This window comes from Trachymyrmex septentrionalis, unplaced genomic scaffold, assembly GCF_001594115.1.
Source record: "Trachymyrmex septentrionalis isolate Tsep2-gDNA-1 unplaced genomic scaffold, Tsep1.0 scaffold40, whole genome shotgun sequence".
Taxonomy (NCBI): Eukaryota; Metazoa; Arthropoda; class Insecta; order Hymenoptera; family Formicidae; genus Trachymyrmex; species Trachymyrmex septentrionalis.
In genome coordinates, this window is record NW_017305569.1 from 912,410 (window position 1) to 935,643 (window position 23,234).

Below are 23,234 nucleotides of genomic sequence, written 5' to 3' on the forward strand. Positions count from 1 at the left end.
TCATACGAATAACACATCCCCGATGATTTGCATTCTCTCTGTCTCGTACTCGAACACCGTGAAAATGCGCCCACCGTCCCCGTTTCGTGCGATTCAAGGCAGAGACGCATCATCTCCGACACTACGTCGCCGTCGTCGTCTTCGTCGTGGTCGCTCGCGATCGGTCGAGCGTCACCCACGCGCGCACGGAAATGTCTCTTCTCCTCCTCGCTCGTTTATTTATAAGCAAAAAGTAGAGCGCGGTCTACGAGCTTGACGAGGAGTTTGACGTTAACCGTACGGACGACTCGCACGGGATAAGCGAGCGGCCATGCGAGTCGGAAGATTATCGAAGAAATTGCTAGGCGCTCACTTGTACATGCGATCATCCCTTCCTCCTGAATGACATCACACTATAACGGATCTTTAGCGGCCATACGAACGTCGAGCGAACGTCGTTATAGGACTCCTAGCGTAACACAATACACACATACACAAACACACACACACACACACACACACAATGTATTATATATTTACACACACGACACATACACAATACGTGCTGTATATTCTATATATTTTATAAAGTATTGCAAAAGTATGGAGCGTTTCAGACTTACCGGACCATCTTTCAGTCGCGTAATCGTTAACGTATTTTCGAGTGGACTTTTTTTCTTTAGCGAAAACTTAAATCGTGCAGCACCGTCCGCCACTTAGTTTTGAATATCTTTAACGAGCTGAATTAAAAGTTTAAAAGTAAACGTTTACTTAGCAAGTTGGCTGAAAAAAAAACGACACTTCGTTATTTATTTACATGTTCGTGAAACTTGAACCTCTCATTGTTCATGTCTCAAGAGCTATTGGCATTCTGAGATTCTCTCAGTCTAACGTTGACAGTCGAAACGACGTGTGGTACGTCTGGAACACACTGTATAGTACACGACAGATATTAAGAAAAGAATATTATATATAACGTTTATATAACGTTTTATACAGATTGTTCTGTAATGAATGGTACAATCGAAAAAGAAGGGATTTTATACACGTAAAAATAAATCAGAAATGTAGACTAAATTTTTTTTTTGTATGAAGCTCTGTTTTCAAAAAAGTGGCTTTTAAAAATTGAATCTATTACGCTCTTCTATAACGTCTATAACGCTTTTCTACTCTAAATAATCGATTTCGATTTATTTTTGTACGTGAAATCAACCCCTCGGATTTTACCATTCGTTATCGAATACTCTATACAGTATGCAGGGTGTCACAGAATTATCATCGCTTCTACTGCCACTTCTCGATTAATTTGAGCCACTTTTAGTAAAAATGTAGAATCATTAATAGTACACACAAGTTGTATGCCAATTTTTATATATTTTCTTTTTTTATTGTGGTTGGGAATGAACATAACTGCATTATATAGTCAAAATTGTAGGGGAAGATCAGCTCTCTTGATTAATCTTTCAGTGTGTATGAAAGATGTGCCGGTAATCTTGGGACACCAAATACACGTGTATATACTGCGGAACATCATCCGTATATACAGAATTACGAACCATATGTACAATTACAAACGTGCAGCTTTCAAGAAGAATGCAATGCAGCTGCGTCTTTCTCTACGAATTATTTTTACATTGACCGAGGTGCATTAACAAAGTCGACAGCCGTCTCATCATTAAGCATTGTATCGCGGTGCTGGCATCGAGTGCCAAGATGTGACACAATCGCCGAATCCACGTTGTCGCGCATGACGTTCGTCCGCCTTTATAACTTTCTTTATACGCTCGCGTGCTGCGAGATAATGCGCGTCATTGCAACGAGATTGTTCGAAAGGAAAAAATTTCACTTTCAAATCAAATCACGTAATCGTCGTTTTTATCTCAAGTCGCAACACTTTCCTGCTTCGAGAAACGTACATATTTTTTTACTTAGATTCATCGAATTGCGCCTGTTTCATTCCAGCTGCAGCAAGGACGACCCCCCACAAGGAATAATTATTAAGAAAAATCATTATTAAGAATTATTATTCCTCAAGGATTAATTATCAAGTAAAAGCAGAAGTTACTCATCAATTTATACGATCATATATCGTGTGTGCTCGTATATGAGGATTATTTATATTTCATCGATTCTTTTTTTTTTTTTTTTAATTTTTACAGCGCAGAATTTGGTTTTTACTCACAAATACATCGCTCGTGTTAACAATGGCAAGAAATACTTAAAGAGAAGTAACTTTGTCCATAATTAAATAACAAAATTGACTGAGTAGCGCGAAAGCGCTGCCGCCGTCGTATCTCTTCTTCTAACAATTAAGACACCAATAAGTGGCGCTAACGCAGCATAGAATATCGCAGCTGTACCCTAATTTCCTGCTGCATTAGCAGCACTCATCAGCGTCATTTATCGCTGAGAGATGCCGACGGTAGCAAGTCCGAGTAGTTCCGTATATTTTACAAGTCACGTCAATTCGCTTTCTTCCTACACTGAAAATAACAACATACACGTTACAGAAATACCGTCGCGTTTGGGACTTGGCCAATCGCGAAATTTTTATTAGTGCAATTTTATTTACGTTTATCAAACCGTTTATCTAACTACACGAAGAAGAGGAGAGACCCATCCGGATCTTTCACCCGGACCGCGTGGCGATACATCCGCGATATAATTTGCCACGATGGTCCGAGTGGACCGCAGATGCACCAGGTGATTCGGACGGTCCGAGACAGTGTCGCAGCCCGTCGAATACCGGAGGCTGCTATAAATAATCTAATATCCGTCCCAGTCGCGCTCGCGATGGGCGGCCGAGGGTATAGAAGGGAGTCGCCTAGGAGCCGCTGCAGCGGGCTGCTCTAGCGGGCCGCTCAGCCTCCTTCTCTCTACTCTGTCTCTCCCTCTATCTCTCTTTTTTTTTTCTCTTTTTATCTCTCCCGCTTCCCTTCGGCTGGGAGGCGAAGGGTATTTCGTGAACGACGTTCCGGGAAGAACGACGAAACGCCGTCGTCGTCGTCGTCATCGTCGTCGACGTCGACGTCGTTATCGTCGTTGCTCCCTTGATCGTCGTTCAGGTAGGCGGACAGAGGAAAAGGAGACTGGAGGTGGATTGGAGTATCCGAGATCTCCGTGTAGTTGCGGTGTTTCTTCGGGGTGGGGATGGAGCCGGAGCAACGAGGACGCACTTCGCGGGCGTCGTCAACGTCGAGCCTCGGACGCGAGGTCCGTTGCGGTTGTCAGTTCTACCGGAGCGACTCGCTTCTGCCGGAACGACGTGCTCTCCTCGTCAGACCGTCATCCAGGACGATGCAGCAGCCACCTGCGGTCCGCTGCAGGTCAGTATCCCCCTATACACCAATGTTCCGTCCAAGTCAAAATCGACGAAAAATAATAATGGTTGGCCCACCCTCGGAACGGACAACTACGGTAAAGTGATCTCTTCTGGGGATCACCATGTCTATTTCATTGTTGGTATTAGCTGCGCATCGTGATAGGTTACACCGTGCGAAATCGTGTCGCGTATCGTCGCAGCTATTTAAGGTTCGCCCGGGTGGCTATAGATAGAAAGCTCGGTCAGCTCCCAAATCCGCCAAGTCCAGTTCCCCGTCCGCGACCCGCGTGTCCCGCATCCGTGCGTGTACCGGTACACGCGCGCATGCTGCGATGTCCCCGGGGCGAGTCTGGACATCTGACGGAACTGTGTTACACTGTGAGCGTATTTGCGAATATTGAGAATAATGTAATTCGCAATGAGTGCGAATCCGGGCGTTATGGAAAAGCAAAAAATAAGATGTTGCTTATTGATAAAAGTTATCGATGCAAGATATATTTCAAACAACGTGAAAATATAAGAGGAAGGTAGAGAGAGAGAGAGAGAGAGAGAGACAGTCTAAAAAATTTAAGACGTCTCAGATATTTTTGCAATATTTGTATCGTTTTGGACTTTACATCTGTAGCACTAAAAATGTAAACTTAGCGAATTTACAATTTATAATTTTTTTTTATAACTGACTCACAGTTTATAGTATGGGAAATTTTTAGATACAGTCGTAAATTCTTCACATAGAAAAGTGATGTAAGTATTTTCAGAGATCTGTAAAAAGAGATAAAACGTTATAGGAGGTCGATGAGAAACTGCGGAGTACTATATCCTTTAAAGCGACAATAAAAACATAATCGACTTTTTTGCTCGATTCTAAAAAAACGAACATAACGCGAAATGACATGGGGGCATGTATCAGTTGATGAGTTTCGTTCGATCGACATGATCTCGATAGGTATCCTGTGTAATTTTGCCCTGCACTCGTTTACGGTCTCATGAGATCGGAAGGGGGTCAAACATGTGAAGTAATAAGTCATATTCGAATTGGAGGAAATGGAAAATGTATAAACAGAAGCCTAGACACATTTCAAATAATTGAATGAATTTTGCATTTGCGATATATATATATATATTTTTTTTTTCCGTATTATTTTTTATTATAAATTTTATTATTAATTATCGAATATCGTGCACATTGAGAAAATTTGAACTATCGTAGAAATAAAAACTCGTCTTTTATCGTGCCATTTTCATTCTAATTTTCAAATATAATTTATAACATTTTCGATAATTGCTATTCAGAACGATTTGAAGATAATTATTATTAACTTATCTGATAATCTTTACTGAACACTCATTGCATTTGATATTTCAATTGTTTATTAACTTTACGAGAATAATAAGCAAACTCTGCCTGGATGGTGAAATCTAACTAAAATATCGCATTACATTTCGTTAAAAATACATTCAAAATTCGCAGCTTTACAAATAGCAAAATCATAAGAAATAAATGTACTCTTAGTTGTTTATTTAACACGTTGATATATAGTAATCATTCATATGTCTGATTTTTTAATCGCATTCACTTGATCACTATGTAATGACCGGCGTTATCAAAATTATTTAAGAAATAAGTGCTATCTAATAAAATTTTAAACGACACAAATGATTAGATAATGAAACATAAAGTAGGACGTTTTATCTTTATTCAACAATTAATCATTTTAATTTTTAATTATATTACGTATCATCACATTATACGCTTATAATGGCGTACAGTGTATAGTAAGACATAGAACAATAGAAAGTCACTGGGCAAAGTGTTAATGATTCGACGCGAGTAGTTTTATTTATATACAATCGGTCTCACGCTATAAACGTGAATTCTCGCTGCAGCGAGCACGACTACGAACCGATCGCGCCACCGCCGCCGTCGTTGCCGCATCCGGCGATGGCACCGGTCGTGCGAATCACCGACACGGACGTGATGCCCGTCGCCGACAGCGACGACAGCATCGACGACCGGAGCCGGCTGCCACCGGAATTGATCCTGGACGGCGACGTGATCCTCCCCCTGGATGGCAAAATCGAGGACAGCGCGATGGAGGGCCGCGAACTCGGTGAAACCGGCGGTGATACCTCCGAAGAATTGGAACCCACGGCACAGCAGTTTCAGGATAGGCTTGAGGAGCGATTCCTCGCATCCACTCCCTACACAGAATCCAGAACCGATGGCGAGGTCAACACTAGTCAGGTAGAGTTCACAGTTTGGTTTCATACATGTTTACAAGGAAAAAGAATTTACAAGGAAACCCATGGAAGGGTTCTTCGATTTTGATGAACTTTGAATGTATTGTTTTCTAGATAAAAATAAGGAACACGCGTATTTTTTTTTATAAAAGCCCAATCACAATTTTAGATGGTGCAACGTCCCTTTAAAAAAAGTCGCTTCCTTTAAACGAATATTGTCGAAACTGTAAGAGAAAAAAAATATCCTGAATAAAAGTTGTGTGGTTTAAAAAGTATTTTATAACTTAAAATTTGTTTAAATAAAAAAAATTAAAAAAATGTTTTGTTAAATTATAATTATTAAGTATTCTTAAAATCGTTCAACTTCTATTCCAGATTTCTTTTCTATCTCTTAGTTTCGACGATATTTGCTTCGAAAAACAATAATCAATTTTTTTCAGAGAAGTGTTGCACCTCCTAAAAATGCGATTGGAACCTTATAAAAAAAACACGTATTCTGTTATTTTTGTTCAGAAAATAACATATTCAAAGTTCATCAAAATCGCTTCTATGGATTTCCTTATCAGTTATCACAGAAAAATTTATCTAACTTATAACAATACTTATAAAACGTGATTGATAGGCATTGATTGGTTAAAATTCAATCAATATGATATCTAATGTGAGATATTCTATATAGAATGTAGATACATTTAATTAATGATACAATAATAATCTTAGTTTTTCTTTTTATAAAATTTATTTTTTTACTTTACTTATGAAACTTACTTCTTTAATTTCTTTATTTGACAATTTTGACTTATATATGTTGAAGTAATAACACAAATCGGTAAATCAATATTCATTGGCCGAGAATCGTGGCTGCTGCAAAGGCTCCTCGTTCGCGAATTGAACAAAAGGGAGTAAAATAAAAAACGGTTAAATATAGCTGCTGCACGAATCGATAGAGACCCCCGGAATTTAAAAGCTACGAGGCTCGCAGGGCTCGTCTTGTTGTCTTTGGTTTGTTTTACTCGCGTCGAATATACCGCCTATATTTAGCGAAACTCACGTGTAAAAAGGAAGCTCAAACGCAAGCGTGTCACTGTCCGATTGTGCAATACCGCTGGTTGCAATACTCTCCAGAAAACTCGAGCTTCTCCATCGGTGGCGCAATCGGATCCAAGAATATATGTGGCGCCGCCGGAATATTAATCATCCCTCGACCTTGCCGATATTTTTCAATGAGGACGTAAAGTCGTTCGCGCGCGCTCTGCGACGCTCACGAAAGTTTTCGCGATTTATTTCGGTAAATCCGACAATAGATTCGAAATGGATTCCGAACCTCACGATGGCTTACTTCACGATTAGCTACAGTGGCTAACTACTTCACAGTACTTTAAAATATTCACTTTTAATGTACTTTGCGTGTTTCTAAACGGTATTGCATGTCGAATGCTTCGCACGACACTAATCCATTTTCATTGTGACCTTAAAATGAGGTATTTGTAATATTTTAGTTCTGATAGAGGTTTTTTTATAATATAAAATAAAAGTTTTTGATGACAATGTTAAATACTACTTTATAATGCAAACGTCTTACGTCTTTTAATATATTACACGTTATATATAGTATATTAAATAGCATCAATTTTAAGAGTATCTTATACTTGAAGGAATATTATATAAATATCTAGCATTCAGATGAATTATAAAATTAATGTGGCTCATTGAAATGAAAAACATATGAGCACATTTTACATAGCATTAATAAAAACAAATATATACTTATGAATTAATTTGTCCTTATTTAATTATCTTTACTAAATTTGAAGTAAAAATAAAAAAAATGTTAACTATATTTTTAATATTGTAGTATTGCCGGAAGTTTCGATTCTTTTAGATAAGGTTCGCATTCCCACATTATTCTTCAGAGAAGCATTTATTATTTTAGATAGACTCGTCGGTGGTGGAAGAGTTGCCGCTTCGACGCGGCGCTCGTGGCCTACCTCAACGCCTGAAGACGCAGGCTAGTAAGCTACGCTCTCGGCTCCGTGGTTTCCAGCGGCCCACGTTCTCGTTCCCGCAGAAACGGCAGAAACCCGAAAAAGCAACGACGACGACGACGACGACGACAACGACGACGGCGAGATCAGCGGCGGCTAGCAGCGGCAAGTCGGACAAGTCCCGTAAGTCCGTGGAGAAGCGGCCCAGCAGAATCGATCGGATAAGAACGTCCATCTCCGAGAAGACAGAGAAATTCAACCTCGAACGGCCGAGGTTCAGTCTGCCAGATAGATCCAAATTTCATCTGCCGGAGAGACCGAAGTTCAGTTTACCGGACAAGTCGCGTTTCCACTTGCCGGATAAGTCGAAGTTCAACATCAAGAAGCCCAACATCCGTCTGCCCAGCGCGCTCGCTCGCGTTAAACGGCCGCCTCCCTTACGCGAGCAACAACAGCAGCATTCGACAGAATCCACTGCTGGCTCTAAACGTAATATCTTTGATTTCGCCACGTATCCGCGCATCTTCGATAAAAAGTCCAAGAAGCGCGGCGAGTATGCGACGTCCTCGCCTAAAGACTCCAGGACTCAATCAGCAGAGAGCGCGACCTTTCCTCGTACCCGGAAGACAAAATCTTTTGGCACCAGGTGGGCGCAACGTTTTGGAGATTCGGCTTACGTTCAGGATCAAGATCGTCCAGAGGAAGCAGCAGGAAGCGAGGGGTCTCCTCCGTGGCATCAAAGTTCAATGGAAGAACCGCCGAGATTGTCCGCTGGAACGGAGGAGGAGATAATGGCGGCGGCTCATGCGATTCCATGGGAAGATACAAAAAAGCGTGAACAGTACGAAGAAGAGGAGATACAGTATATGGACTACGAACAGGAATCATCAGAGATGTCAGATCGGCATCCCGCTCCTCCGAAAAGATCCTACAAGTCGCGAAGATGGGAGGAGTCGTACGAACACGAGGAAGTAATGGAGGTGGATCCGAAATTATACGATCAAGAGATGAAACACGTTCACCGAGATGACACCGAAGAGAACGAAGATGCGGCAGTACAGGATGATTGGCATGCAGAACAGCAAATGATGCATAAGGAGAAATTCAGACCGATTCTGAAGTCGCGATCGTTGGACGAAGACATGCCACGAGTTCTGGAGCAAGAAAGGTACGGAGGAGCGTTCATGGCGATGGATCCGAGGCGATTTGGACTACGTAAGATGGCATCCGAAGAGGAAGAAGGCGAAGAAGAACACGAGCCTTCCTCGATACAGTCTGATCGTGAGCAGCAAGCATCGAGCGGCAGTTCCTGTGATCGAAGACGTCGCGGAGTGATAGAGGAGATCGACTCGGACGAGTTTTTTTTACGACAGAGCGGTATCAGTCAGGATGACATGAATCTGGGCAATTACTTGACCGATGAAATCCGAGATGCTCTCAGAGCAGAAGTCATCAATGCGTTGCAAGACGACGAGCTTCCATCTACTCCGCCTCAACGTCCTGTGAGAACGCGGACTTTGAGAAAGCACAAAGCAGATTTAGCAGAGTCTAACGAGGCAGTACCACCGGTCAGACCAAAACGGGAACGATCGGCAGCGGCGCGACATAGTCGAGAGGCATCGATCGAGATGTTTCGTGAGCGCACCAGGAGTGATTCTAGAAGTGATTCTAGACATCGCGTGGTATACCAAACGGAGGGAGAACAACCGGAACCGTTACAGGAACCATTGGATGACATAGTCGTGGTGAAACCGGTGCGCAGAAAGTCGAGATCATCCTTGCGTAGTCATTCGCAGCCACCGATGGAGACATCGATACTCTCTCCTTCGACACCCATTACTGCCGTACTCGATTCACCTGCCACTCTTTCAACTGTGCCACCGATCGTACCAATACGCAGAAAGCGTTCGCATCGCGAAACGATGATGGACCGAAGAAACGGCGACGTAAGCGCACCGATTTGCAACGGTCATCGCGACGACTGGGAAATCGAGATCATCGAATCCAGGAAACCGATAATTCCAGCAAGATCGTCGCGATCACGGCAATCGCTAACCGAGCGATTTGCAAATGGCGACGTTGTCATGTCCGCAAGTCACGAGGACATCGAGAACTTAGACGCGCGACTTCAACGGCAGGACACTGTGCCAGAACCGCTACCGATACCGCCGAAAAGACGATCCCGTTCGAGGACTATGTCAGTCGTTGACGAGGACAGAACATCGCACGGTGCGGAGTCTCTGCCAGAAGCTGGTTACGTCGAGGAGGACATACCGCGGGAGGAGGAAGAGAATAGCTCGGCGCGAGATATCTCGGGCTACGCAATCGTAGAGAAGCGGGAAAAACCGCCTAGACCACCACCACCCAGAAGAAAACGCGACAAGTTCGCTACGACACCGAGACCGACTCCGCCTAAGCGACCTCAACGAGCGTATAGTACTCTAAGACCCACTACAATAAGAGACGTCAGCACGACGTCGGACACGATCATCAGTATGACTCTAATACCATCCGAATCTGCGCCATACATCGAGGTCGACGTGGATGAGGTTGAACATAAGGATTTTCGCAGCGGCGAATTGCTCGACAAGATCCAAGGCCGCCCGCTTCCGGCGCCACCGCGACCACCCAGGATAAGAAAGGAACATGCGATGGCTGGACGACCTCGCACTCCGTTTGAATATGAAGAGACAATGGAGACGACGGCGGCAACACAGACCGATCCATTGCCAGACGACATGGTGATTGAGGAATTAGAGATCACTCAGGCGAAACTTATAATGACACCTTCTAGATCAGGCTCGCAGATAATGGTATCGATGGAACATATACCCAGTCCAAGCAGAACGACCACACCTCCCGTACCTCCGTTACCAATCCTACAGTTTTTACGAAAAGAGGAAGAAGAAGAAGAAGAAGAAGAGAAAGGAGAAGAAGGAGAGGAAGAACGGCTTCCAAAAGAAGAGGACATCCGAATGGCATACGAGACTGCATCACTAACGTCACCATCGCCCACGAGAGAAATTGACTTTCGAGAGGAATCGAAGCATAGATCTGCGCCGCATCTGGAGGAACACGTCACAGAAGAATCACAATCGCGACCTCAAATCAGATCGAGTTTTCTATCCGATGAGCCGTTGAGAATCAGCAGTCTCGAAGTCGGAGATTTAAAAGTTGATCGACTGAGCGTATCGCAGATAGAAGCGCACAAAATCGTGGCGTCCGAGGTAGACGCGATGATGATTACGGCATCTAAATTAAGAGGTGGCGATTCCATGGAGGAAAGTTTGTCACCGGCCATCATCAGAGAGCTAATAGCGATCAGGAGTCACTTGGAGACCGTGATGACTACCCAGGCACAAGAAAGATATCGCGAGAGCGAAAAGGAATCCGCGAGCCACAAGATAACCGACATTCCTATCAAGGCTAATAGTCCAGTTCAAGAGCGACAACCTGCGTCGCAGGATGTTCCGACGGAAGCGGCGAAGCCCAGCGAGACTGTCGTAAATGAACCAACGTCTACGGAAGATGAGAAGACCGATGCTGGCGAGGATAAAAAGGTTGTTACAAATGTAGTAGATGTCAGGGACAAAGAGATATCACATCCCCTCTCAGTTGTTCAAGCCAAAGAATTCCCTTCCCCACAGACACTTACGATAGATGAATTAGAGTTCAAGGGTAAAGAATCTACCACACACTTGTTCACGGTCGCTCAAGATAAGTCCTTACGAATTTTAGATTCCGAACATCCCCTAACTTTGAGTCCGCGAACCACGTCGGGCTCCCACGTGGATGAATCTCGTGCCTCATATCCTCCATCGGATACGCCTTCAACCCGGCCCTCCGAATCGAGAGAATATCCTCCGTCGGATGCGCCTTCAACTCAGCCTTCCGAATTGAGAGAATCGCCGGACCGTGTCGGCGAATCTCCGAGTATCTCTGTCCAGACTACTACTACTACTATTACTACTACTACGACTACTACTACTGCTACTGCTACTATCACTACTGCTACTACCGAGCTGGGCGCAATGTCTACGGATCTTCGTAGCAGCAAGAACGATGTGTCCGACAATAAAGAAGAACAGACTCCTCGCAAGTCAAGATCTAGATCCTCCTCGCCTACTAAAGGTATCACACGGCAAACCGCATCTCCGGTTCGTTCATTGCCACCAGCCATTTCCGTGACCCCTGATACGTCGACCCCTGATTCAACCGTACCAAGACACGGTGGTATCTCTGCGGACGCTAAACCGCAGCGTGCCGTCATTTCCTATTCTTCGGATACGAGACACGATGTCCCTAAAGACAGTCAACCACAACGTGCTGTTATTTCCCAGTCTTCCGACGTGGGACAATCCCTTACGGAAAAGCAAAGGGAGTCCTCTCAATCGCCAGTATCTTCCTTTCCTTTGAGCTCGACTCACTTCATCGCCTTTCCAGCTTCCGAAATTCCAGCTCAGTTCTTTTCTCTGAGTGAAACGCCAACAAATCAACGCTCTGATATAGAACCCGGCGTTATAGATACTACGCAGCAGCTTCTTCGAGCACTCCGATTGGCTGGTATTAAAGCCATGAGGTATTTTATAGGGTATTTAGCGTCTACGTTAAGTATGGACGACTCGAGAGAGAAGATAAGAGATGTGGAATTAACGATATGCGCCTTGTTACTTCTGATCGCAGGCTTGTTGATATATTATTTCAGTAGCACACGGATTGTAACACATCATCATCATTGGGATTATTTTAATCCCCCTCAATAGCACTTCTATAATCCAATTTGCCAAAGAAGTCCGTAAATAGTTCATTGGTTTATAGAAGTTAAAATTTCATATTGTATAAATCTGTTTTGTACAACAATTTTGTCTTGAAGAAAATACTAGAATATGACGAAGTAAAGAATTCGAATTGAATTAAAGCTCTTGTACACATATCAGAATGAAGTGCCAGGTTTGTAAAAAATAAATTGTAATTACATTATTAATATATGCCAAATATATAATTAAAAACTTTAATATTTAAAGAATACTATTTACAATCATTCTTAATATAATTTCATGTGCTATATTCATATACATACATCAGTCAATAATATATATAACATTTAAGGAAAAAAATTATTTAATCGAGCCTTTATATATTAATTTATAATTCTCAGAAAACACAATTTCTATTCTTTTCTCCAAAAAGTCGATATATACCTTGTTTTCTCTTATATTTAGAATAACGTAAATTTAAAGATTTAGTAGATACTTTCGATATAACTATTACAATAATATAATTTTATTCTTTTTTACAATCATGATTTTATGACTTAAAAAAACTGAAATTAAAAGTAAAATAAATAATATCCATTGTGTCTTCCATTTAATTAAAAGAATCGTTAACAAAAAGGTATTCTGTATATAATCCAATTAATCACAAAATTAATCAATATGAAAAAACAAAAAAAGAAATTAAAAACTAAGATTCAACTGATTTTACAGCAAATAAGGTTCGACTATATAATATTTTTTCTTATTGATAAATATTAATGAATATTTCTACACTATTACGAATTTTGTTATAATTATAATAATAAAAAAGTTATTATATATAGAGTATACAAATGTTTGCTATTCAAATTTGTTGATAGACATATGTTATAATAAAAAACAAAAAGTACAATTAAAGTATAATTAAAAATAAATTAACCGTATTATTTCCAAATAAGGATGTGACAAAATATCATGATCTATCATAATAGTATGTTGATAATATCAGAGGTACCATATATAATATTACATTTAAAAAATTATTGCCAACAAAAATACCTGCAGTTACTGGAAGAGGTCCTCTTCGTATACTTTAAGTTCCCGTCTGTCTTTATGTGCACTTTTCTGTGAATAATTAGCTGCTATTGGTGACCACATAGAACTAGACATAGTGTCACTAACTGGCTCTATTATCGGCTGCCTTCTTGCTAACGATACTTTTAATTGGATGGACGAGACCATGCTACCATCCATTTCACTTATTGCTCTCTCAGCAGCTTCGGCCTTTTCAAAGGTTATAAAGCCATGGCTATGGGCAAAAAAGAATAGAAATGATTATTAATAATTGTATCGAAAATATCTGCTAAAACTATGAGTGGACATTAGTGTGTAAAACATGATTTATATTTACTTTTTCTCTGCTTCCATGGAAATATGGATAATATTTCCAAAGCTTTGAAAGTGCTTCTTTAGATAATCCTCTGTTATTTTATAACCACATACGTATATTGTATTTCCTGCACGTGGTTTAATTTCTTGTTTAGCAGGAACTGGAGTATCACTGGTATTTCTCTCTCCAGTGTCTTGAGAGGCACCAACAAAATTATTATATAAATCCTTAACTTTTGGCCTTACTGTCTCCGTTTCTTCTTCTTCCTGCATTGCCGAAAATGGTTGATAGGAACTAATCGTCTTTTCTGTACTATTTAACTTCCTTTCTAGTCCGCGAGATCTTTTGAAAGTTTGCTCTGGTCGCTTAGGAGTCTTTGGGGCTGTGATTACGCCAGATTTAATCAACTTCTTAGCAACTTCGCGAGCATCTCTTGCTTCCGTAGGCCGTTTTGGAGCCTGAGGAATGCGTTCGGCTTCTTGTTTAGGAGCTTTTAGGTCTTGTAGCGCTTTTTTCTATAATTTGAGGAATGATTGACAAGAATTAAAAATAAATATAAGGTAAATACTTTATACAGATACAGATATAATTGTTAGAAAAAAAAAAACGATGATCTTTGCATGTAGATTAAACAGAAATTTGAATTTTGCGTTATGAATTAATTGAGAAATGGATATCTAACAGATAAATTAAATTTTATCACATATTTCATACAAAAACATAACCTGTACCTTTCTCTTCAGTTTGCTGAACTTAGTCTGCAGCATCAACTCTTCCTCTGTTAGGTTTGACGGAAAATGCAGGTATACCATATTTTGCATGTAATATCAACAACGACTTTGTGCAATACTCTTTATTTCTTAAAAAAAATTGGAGAATGGAGAAAACGCGTTTTACGTCTGACCGGTCTAACGTTTTGATCACGTTCGAGTTCACACTTGATGTGTACTGTAGTACACTTGAGGTGCATATAATTTTATTTACTGTCACTTTTTAAAAATTAATTTGCAAAATCTGATTATGTACGCGCTTTTGCAGCTTCATAAAAAAAAAAAAAAAAAAAAAAAAAAAAAAAAAAAAAAAAAAACTAAAAAAGTTTCATAATGTAATATTACTTCTAGTAGATAAAATAACAGCATGAAAACATATTCGCACTGTAAATAAATTCGAGCGTATTAGCATATCATTTTGTTTATTATAATGTTTTTAAGAACAAAATTGCAAAACTTAGCTCTTTCCGACTTCGTAGCTTCGTAAAATATAAACTAAACCGACTTTCATGATAAAATATTGCTTTTACAAAACAATATATGATAGAACATGACAAAGTACAAATATGTAGCTGCATCACACTCTCCGAGTTGGCTTGCGCTCCAATAGAGTTCTATATATAAGAGAGACATTGATGTCCGAGTTTCTGATTGGTAGTCCGACGTGTATTGTGATTGGGTATCCCTTCTTAAGTTAAGCAGCCATATTGTGACCGCAGCTATTTAAGTAAATGACAGCTGACACGTGGTCGCCAAGCTGTATTGGTACGAGAGTTAATTCATCGGATTATCTGAGTCCATCGTTGATTTCTTGTCATTAAGCTTTCGCATTATAGATTTTTTAAAATTAAATTATTGTTCTTGTAATTTTGCTTGTTTCGGCAAACAAACTTTACTCTAACGGAGTATGGAACATTTATATTAAACGGAGTTTATCTTTATGATATTGAAGCGGCCCAAATATATTGACGCTGGAGGTGATACCGTGATGCGGACTCTGGTGGGAGTCCGATTTCGAGTCTCTTTTATATACAGAACTCTAGTCACTCCCGTCGACCCTTAAGCTTTTTGTGTGTCATGGCCTTTCCACTTCCACTGTGCTTGACAGAATTGACAGTCCAGTCAAGTGGCTGAGTGGTGGCAAGTGGCGCCAGTGGCATGAGTCAGTCGGACGTCTGACCAAGTCGGACTCTGACATCACTGGGTCCTTGAATACGTTTCTCGCATTTACCGGATCGCACCAGATGCTTCCCGAGAGGTTGTCCTTTCGAAAAAGGGAGAACGGATACGTTATAGATACTCGGCAAGAATCAACGTGTGAGTTTTTATTCGTTTGACGCTCCCATATACCTAGACAAGATGTGTATATCGGTGACGGCTCTTGGTCGACGAGGATTTACTCCGAGGGATGTTATGCGGCTCGGCGTTAAGCAACTTCATTGCTCCAATTGCGAATCGTCAATGAACAACGTGCTGTCACGGCGATGTCCCGCATCATTGTGCGTCGCTGATGTCTCGCGAGTTCTGGGCTGGTTTCGCGAGAGCTCGAAAATGTTCTCTTCCGTGAGGACTCCGATTTCCCCCGACGTCGTCGTCGACGCTCTGACAAAACGGCAAGCGAAGGAGTTGGTGTCAAAGCTCACCTCGGAGGAACGTGGCTTGTTCTTGACAGCATTGAACGAATGCAAATCAGCGGAACAGAAGGCTGGTTATGAAGGTAGACATCGCTTGCTCCAATAAATTTGTAGTCTTAGACAAGCATTTGCTATTTAATGAAAGACTAATCCTCATTTTAAAGATTTGCAGACAATTATTTCTTACAAATATATTAATGGAGAAGATATTGATCTTTTACATATTTAGCTCTACATATATATATATATATATATTTTTTTTTTATGCTATATCTATATACATATATAGATATAGTATAAAGAAACATATATAATAAAATTCTTGCAAGACAAATGTTCACTATTTAACTAGAGGCTATAATCCTGATCTTAAAGATGTAGAAAATAACTTCTTATAAGATTATAAATTGATAGGGAAGATGTATTGATCTTCTTTTATATATTTAGTTTTATACATATATCACAAAGAAGTACAATAAAATTCTTGCATCTTTACTAGGTCAACTGGCAGCTATCCGATGGAGGAGTAAGTTAGGTAGACCTAGCAAAATACCATCATTAGGCGAGGTGGATCCTACAGGAACCTACTGCCCTATGCCGGACGATTGGTTAAACCGCAAGTACGGTAAGGACATTATTATTTTTATATATTTTTTTAATCATACATGTCACGCATTTATTGAATCATCGGTACTATTAAAGAAAGAAGTAGTATAGGATCATTAAATAGTACAGGATCATTTAAAATGTCTTTAATGCAATGTAATAGTTCGTTACATTCATAAAAAAAAAACATTATGAACATTAACTTAGATTTATTACCTATAGATCTCCCAAAATAAAATTAACCTCCCTGTTATTTAATGGTATTTTGGATATAATGGAATATTTTTCCTGCAATGCGATCTCCATGGATGTTATTCTGTAAGTTTCTCGTTTTTTCTCGATTTCTCTCTTAACTCTCTAGCACTCTCTGTGTCTCTTTTCCTCTAATTACACTAACTCTCTTGCCTGCTTCTATTCTAACACAACTTTTCGGATGTTTCATGGCCAACCACAGTGCCACAGTTAGGTAATATTTTGGACACTTTTCTATGGTTCTTTCATTTTTTAAAAACCTTTTTCCCCAATATGGAAATTAGTCCTTGTTAAATTTTTTTAACCAAATACATTTTTATAAATTATAGAATTATCATATTTTTCATATTTTCTTTCGTATTTCTTGCAAATTTTGTTTTTGAAATAATCATTTGGCCAGATTATTTTTCATCCATATTTTAGGCAAAGTTGTTTGGATAAAATGATTTTTGTAGAATTTGTTAAACTACAAAATTCTCTTTAATTGTAGTTTTTTGTTTTTTTCCTTCATTTGAATTTTAAGATTCCTTTTTTTATTTAAATTTATTAAAAATACATCACAATATACAGTTTTGGTGTTCATAAACAATAAAAACAATTTACCTTATATTGCATTTAGTGTTTGCTAGTTTCATTAAGTAATTATGTAGCAATTTCATATTAAATACGATTAACTTGCGGATTTAGATTGAATCTTTTGTTTTTTGCAGTTGAACACGTTGCAGAGCCATCCACAAAAGACTTGGTATTCGGTATGTATTACTTTCAATTCATTATTCAATTTATTCGGTATTACTTTCAATATCAAAGAGTTTATTCACTAACAAGTAATCAGTCGCGTTTTTATCTTATTTATCTCCTATCTGCTGCTCACAAGATAAAAATTAAATAATACTTTTATTTTAAAAGATTTATCATTACTGCAAAGATTGATTAAATAATATATCTTGTTTTAAAAAAATTTTAATTAGATAAAATATATATAGAAGAGTTTTATATACATATAATAATTTAAATCTCAATTCCGATTAAAAGTATAAATAAATAATGTGGAACAATAATTGTATTTTTGCAGTCGCGATCGCGAATGCAATTCCGTTCGTTGGATTTGGTTTTCTTGACAACTTCATCATGATCGTTGCTGTATGTATCTTACGGACTTTCGTCATTTCCTATGTGCCGACTTTTAAGATTGATGTTTCAGGGCGATCAAATCGAATTGATGCTGAACAGAAGATTCCCTATCTCCACCATGGCAGCGGCAGCGCTGGGCAACACGGTATCTGACGTCATTGGAATTGGTTCGGTGCATTATGTTGAGATATTTGCTCAAAAAATCGGCTTCGTAGCGCCCAAATTAACTCTAGCACAACTAAATCTACCTAGGACACGGATAGCTGCGAATGTGGTACAATTTATTGCTTCGTTATACTTTATTTTATATTGAACATATTTTTTTGTTTTATTATTGAGTACTACGTAAAAATTTACATAAAAAAGATTCTTGAATAATTAAAAAGATGAAGTCTTTTTCAGTGAAATTATTCAAGGAAATGTTTTTGTTGATTATACAGGGTCGAGTTATCGGTGTTACGATTGGATGCATTATTGGCATGACGCCTATACCGTTAGCCGCGCTTTTCCGCAATGATAGCTGAATTAACCAAAAAAAAAAAAAAATGACTGAGAGAAACGAATTAATTTAATAAATTTAATATAATTAACTTAGTATATATATATATGTGTGTAGGATAGGCCGCAAATACCCCATAATAAGCGTTTTATTTTACACAAATGCCTATAAACTTTTATAATTTGAATGTTCAACTATCGTAAATAACACGATTTCCATCTCATCCAGTATTATAAAATATATTTAATATATATAAATGTATAGAATGTGTATAGTATAGAACTGTATAAGACAAAGTTTGTGTGCAATATTATGATTGTTTTTTAAAGGTGAAATAGGTTTTAAACTTATTGTGTTTTACGAGGCTTTAATCCGACGCAAAATCTATATAAAAAAGAAGCTTGTATATGTGTGATATCAGAGAATTACTAAACTAGAATAAAAACTTGTTTTAATATCAGTCTTCCAAAAAAACTATTCATTATTCGTTCCCCAATATATGTAATTATTTTTAGATATAAAACAGCATTTGTAGCATGCGACATCGGATATTTATTGAGAAAAACAGATCTGTTAGTATCGAACATTCCACTGCAAAAAGTTAGTACAAAAAATATAGATTTATATATCTGTTTATATATATATATATCTTTTGAAAAAGATCGTTTAACAGGCAAATTTTTAGCAACAGCAAGCTAATAGTAAATTTTTAATTCTGGCGACTGAAAGACACTTTCTTGATGTGATCGTCTCCAGTTTTGTTCTAACCAATTTAAGGTTGTGTCTAGTATTTCCTTCCAATTTACATTGTAGCGATAGTCTTCCGGTGCAAAATTTTCCGTTTTTCCTATTTTCTCCAGCTTTCTTATATTTATAGCTTGCGTCGAATTGAATGAAAAGTCGATGTTGATAATGCATAATCTGTCAGTGAAATTTGCAACTTCGATATTGCTCTGTAAGCAATACTCAGGCAACCAAGTCATCGTTGAGTTTAGCCACCACTTCCAACTGGCTTCATCATCATCATCATCATCGGTTTCCACAATTGCAGAATAATCTGCAATATTCTCGGAATCGGAAATCGAAAGACTATCATCGTTAATCTCCTGGGATCGTGTATTTATCAATGTATCAGTTAAATCAGTTGACGAGACATTCGTTGCGAGATTTATTGACAGATTCGTTGGTTGTCTTGAATTAAGTGATATCCCGGGTAAGCAACTTTGCACAATAAAATTAGCAACCAGAGTGGATCCCAGAAGAGTAGCCAATCCGGCGGCATAAGTCGCCAAGCAGATCGAAGACACACTAATTAAGGTTTGTGCGATTTTAATCAACTGAATGGAATTCATCAGACAACTCAATTCTGTATATGTGCACCATCTGCGCTTGTGTATTTCTCGATATGCCACGTTTTTTTCTAGTTGTTGCAGCCTTTCCCAAAAATCTTGATGCTGCACCAACACTGTCCAGTCCTGTGGCATACAAAATGATAAAATACATTTTGATAAATGATACATAATCAATTGGGAACTAAATTACAAATTATATAAATTTTAGATAATATATAAAAACGATTACTTACGATTGCAGCAAGAAAATCTTTTTCCAATTTATTCATTCGAGATATAGTCACTTGTCCCGAATTTGCCCACTCTTTGTTGAAAACCTCATCTTCTTCGCCATCGTCGTGCAAAAATTTACTGGCTACCATCTAATAAGCGTTAACAAAAATTTATTCGTTAACTTAAATGATGTTAAAAGTGTTGTCACGTTGACATGTCAAAATAAAGAAGAATAAATTACCAAAGAAACCAAGAATAGTTCAGACGGCGCTACTTGATGAAGATATTCCGGATTACAATTCTTTAACCTTTCAATATACAGCAAAGCCAACACAAGTGAGCAAGGGGAAACACATGCATTTCTAGATATTCTGCTTGCTTCCTCGACATCGAGTTTTTCCAATGTATGATCGCTCTTCACTTCAGTAAAAAGTTCCGCTGCCAATTCTAAAAATACAGAAGAGAATTTATGAATCATGCTTTATAAATATGTATATTGAGTTAAGGGAATGGGAAATATTTATTTTGTGGAAAAAGTAAGGATAACAGAACATTATGTGAAAGAATGTATGTGAAGAGATGAAGGATTTCATAAAGTTAGGTGAAGAAACAAGAAAGATCTTAAGCAGGAGTTAGATACAAAAAGAAAGATGATAAGGAAACTTTGGAGAAGAAGTTGAAGAAGAACCGGAAGGACAGAGACAGATAAAAGAAAGTGGATTAGAGATAAAACTGGTAAGAGCTTAAAACAGAATATAAAATAATAATGGGTATAGGTGCAAAGAAGTAATGTTACAAAGAAAGAGATGTATAGCTAAGGTAGAAAGTAGAATTGTGTAAGAGACAGATAATGTAAAGTAGGCTGTGAAAAGGTGATAATGGAAATAAAATAGACAAAATAAAAATAAGAACAAAAATAAGGAGAGAAACGAAAAAGCAGTTTAGAGTTACAAAGAAAGAAAATAAGATAATGTTATTTAAGTAGGTACAAATAAGTGATAGAAATATGGAAGGATGTTGAAGACAGATTATGTAAATCAAATTCCCTTCTTAGTTGTTGTGTGCTGAAATAAATAAAATTCTCTATTTATTCTTTATCATTCTTCATAAAGTAAAATTAATTTTGAAAAGAATAATATTTAAAATAAGAGCAAGTAATGTTATCAAATATTATTATTATTATTATTATTATTATTAGGCGTTAGGAACTCGAAAGCTCATTGCCGCAAATACCAAATCCCGCCACTGTTCCCGTCCCTGAGCCAGATCCCTCCATTTGTGACCCTCGTACCCCATTTCGTTAAGGTCCATTCTAATATTATCTAATGTTATCAAATTATTCTAACGTTATCAAATATTATAAATTTAATTTAATGAAACTCTAAAAACAAATATTGAAAGTAGATATTTCAGAACTGTTCCTTAAATCTTTTTTTTTAAATACATATGACACACAAAAATTATTCCCTCAGATAAAAACATAATTGGTCCATTTAATAATATAAAATTTATTAAAGTAACAGTTAAATTTAGTAGAGCAATTCATTTTGTATAATATTTTTATAATTTAATACTAGCGATCTGTCCAATTCACACTCTGAAAAACTAATTCTATTCTAGACTATTCTATTCTAGGCTATTCTGACTAAAGTTTTACAAGATGATTTTAATTTCTGTCAAGAAATACATAGTGGTGAACCGGATTTTAATTGATGGCTAATTGCGAGAAAAAGAAAACAACAGGTTTAATTGTATGAATATTATATCCAAATGTAATCTAGAATTAAGTAGTTTAGTATGTAGGTTTTAGAAACGTTTCTTTTTAGTATGTTTTATTAAGTATTAACATTGAAAATGACTTGAATATATTGGTCAAGTTGTATGTTGTTCATAAATTAAAATATTAGCATATATCAATTTGCTGTTATATTGACTAAATATTTTGCTTTATCTTGACTAAATTATTTGTTTTTATACAATTGAGTGGCTATATTGATTATTTTTAATATAAAATTTCTTATTGATCACATTAAAATATTATTACACAAATTTTGATTTATTAGACAACTATGTATTACTTATAACAAATTTTTTATTGATATAAAAAAATAACAATTTAAAACAATAAATTATTTTCACGTATTAATATATTAATATATTCTAATTGTTAATTTATAACTGAATATCATACTGACCTGTAACTGGTAAACTCAAGCAATTAATCACTGGTAACTTGGAATAATATAATGACTTTTTTATACGTTTCATAAACTCATCATGTTCCAAGTCCTGCAGTGAAATAAATAACAAAATATATCAAGAATTTCAGTTTATTATATAAACAACAATGAAAAAAAAGGAATAATTCTCAACCATCGAACAATCTTCAAGCGTTTTTAAATTTTTGCTGAATTAATGGCTTTTGATAACAACAAATAATTATTGCAATAAATTGCAATATATGGCAGGTACATATCAAATTGTATTTTGAATTGAAAATGATGTGTCAATCATAAAATTGCATATGTAAGATTTTACCTTTGAACTTGGCATGTTCGTGCCTCGCCAGCTGTTCGTCATTGTCTGGTATTCGTGAGTCTCATAAACTTTTTCTGTAATATTTTTGTGACACGTTTCGGCTGAAACAGTTATCGTAAAATGTAATCCAGACAATCACTTCATCGAGGTGACGTAAAGTTTTGCAAGAACGTAAATTATACCGTATCTCAAAGTAGCACACACGATTAATTTAGGTTAGGCTCATTCTCCACCATGAACATACAAAATAATGGGATAAGTGTGTCTGTTTAATCACATGCGAATGACACTTGTAAGTAGTAACTTGATAGGTCTATTTGCTTGCACTTTCTACACTTATTTTCGTTTTCATTCTTTTCAACGTCCAAATATTATATTATATATTTATCTCATTTTTAAGAATAAAAAATTTTGAAGGATTTTAAACACAAAAAACCTAAATATATAATATTCGGGTGTTAAAGAGAGAGAAAATTGAAGATTGAGTGCAAAAAGTGCAAACAACGCCAACAGACTGTAAACATATGATGACAATGGTATCCACCATGATTGTATGCATGCTTCT

General features: G+C 37.6%; 4 protein-coding genes across 5 annotated transcripts; 2 read left to right on the forward strand and 2 right to left on the reverse strand.

Annotated features, from left to right (window-relative positions):
• The first annotated feature begins 2,887 nt into the window (after positions 1-2,887).
• On the forward strand, positions 2,888-12,515 carry LOC108751110 (microtubule-associated protein futsch). 2 transcript variants are annotated; one of them, XM_018491095.1, is made up of 4 exons: positions 2,888-3,305; positions 5,189-5,546; positions 7,476-11,516; positions 11,547-12,515. In XM_018491095.1, exons 1-4 carry the CDS (start codon positions 3,130-3,132, stop codon positions 12,288-12,290), a joined length of 5,319 nt encoding a protein of 1,772 aa, XP_018346597.1. In that variant the 5' UTR covers positions 2,888-3,129; the 3' UTR covers positions 12,291-12,515. The 2 variants fall into 2 exon arrangements, with proteins under 2 accessions (XP_018346597.1, XP_018346596.1); XM_018491094.1 differs by having other exon boundaries at positions 2,889-3,305; positions 7,476-12,515.
• On the reverse strand, positions 5,430-14,654 carry LOC108751111 (negative elongation factor E). The gene is made up of 4 exons (XM_018491096.1): positions 14,403-14,654; positions 13,693-14,186; positions 13,341-13,590; positions 5,430-5,503 (listed from the first exon to the last, which is right to left on the reverse strand). Exons 1-3 carry the CDS (start codon positions 14,490-14,492, stop codon positions 13,347-13,349), a joined length of 828 nt encoding a protein of 275 aa, XP_018346598.1. The 5' UTR covers positions 14,493-14,654; the 3' UTR covers positions 5,430-5,503; positions 13,341-13,346.
• An 839-nt stretch (positions 14,655-15,493) lies between these two features.
• Positions 15,494-18,655, forward strand: LOC108751151. The gene is made up of 6 exons (XM_018491203.1): positions 15,494-16,158; positions 16,575-16,700; positions 17,644-17,685; positions 18,009-18,076; positions 18,138-18,341; positions 18,508-18,655. The coding sequence occupies exons 1-6, from the start codon at positions 15,801-15,803 to the stop codon at positions 18,589-18,591; spliced, it is 882 nt and encodes a 293-aa protein (XP_018346705.1). The 5' UTR covers positions 15,494-15,800; the 3' UTR covers positions 18,592-18,655.
• A 545-nt stretch (positions 18,656-19,200) lies between these two features.
• Positions 19,201-22,896, reverse strand: LOC108751150 (protein CNPPD1). Its single transcript, XM_018491202.1, has 5 exons — positions 22,670-22,896; positions 22,327-22,420; positions 20,373-20,578; positions 20,152-20,280; positions 19,201-20,041 (listed from the first exon to the last, which is right to left on the reverse strand). The coding sequence occupies exons 1-5, from the start codon at positions 22,709-22,711 to the stop codon at positions 19,262-19,264; spliced, it is 1,251 nt and encodes a 416-aa protein (XP_018346704.1). The 5' UTR covers positions 22,712-22,896; the 3' UTR covers positions 19,201-19,261.
• Positions 22,897-23,234: the final 338 nt, after the last annotated feature.

Excerpts from the sequence above, each read along its gene's own strand:
- LOC108751110 (XM_018491094.1), top strand. The coding sequence starts at position 3,130 with ATGGAGCCGGAGCAACGAGGACGCACTTCGCGGGCGTCGTCAACGTCG. Across the intron at positions 3,306-5,188 it reads CCACCTGCGGTCCGCTGCAG|CGAGCACGACTACGAACCGA; the intron begins GTCAGTATCCCC and ends TTCTCGCTGCAG. Across the intron at positions 5,547-7,475 it reads GCGAGGTCAACACTAGTCAG|ATAGACTCGTCGGTGGTGGA; the intron begins GTAGAGTTCACA and ends TTATTATTTTAG.
- LOC108751111 (XM_018491096.1), bottom strand. The coding sequence starts at position 14,492 with ATGCAAAATATGGTATACCTGCATTTTCCGTCAAACCTAACAGAGGAA. Across the intron at positions 14,187-14,402 it reads TCAGCAAACTGAAGAGAAAG|AAAAAAGCGCTACAAGACCT; the intron begins GTACAGGTTATG and ends CTCAAATTATAG. Across the intron at positions 13,591-13,692 it reads TCCATGGAAGCAGAGAAAAA|CCATGGCTTTATAACCTTTG; the intron begins GTAAATATAAAT and ends TTTTGCCCATAG.
- LOC108751151 (XM_018491203.1), top strand. The coding sequence starts at position 15,801 with ATGTGTATATCGGTGACGGCTCTTGGTCGACGAGGATTTACTCCGAGG. Across the intron at positions 16,159-16,574 it reads ACAGAAGGCTGGTTATGAAG|GTCAACTGGCAGCTATCCGA; the intron begins GTAGACATCGCT and ends CATCTTTACTAG. Across the intron at positions 18,342-18,507 it reads CACGGATAGCTGCGAATGTG|GGTCGAGTTATCGGTGTTAC; the intron begins GTACAATTTATT and ends TTGATTATACAG.
- LOC108751150 (XM_018491202.1), bottom strand. The coding sequence starts at position 22,711 with ATGACGAACAGCTGGCGAGGCACGAACATGCCAAGTTCAAAG. Across the intron at positions 22,421-22,669 it reads CGAACATGCCAAGTTCAAAG|GACTTGGAACATGATGAGTT; the intron begins GTAAAATCTTAC and ends ATTTCACTGCAG. Across the intron at positions 20,281-20,372 it reads AACTATTCTTGGTTTCTTTG|ATGGTAGCCAGTAAATTTTT; the intron begins GTAATTTATTCT and ends AACGCTTATTAG.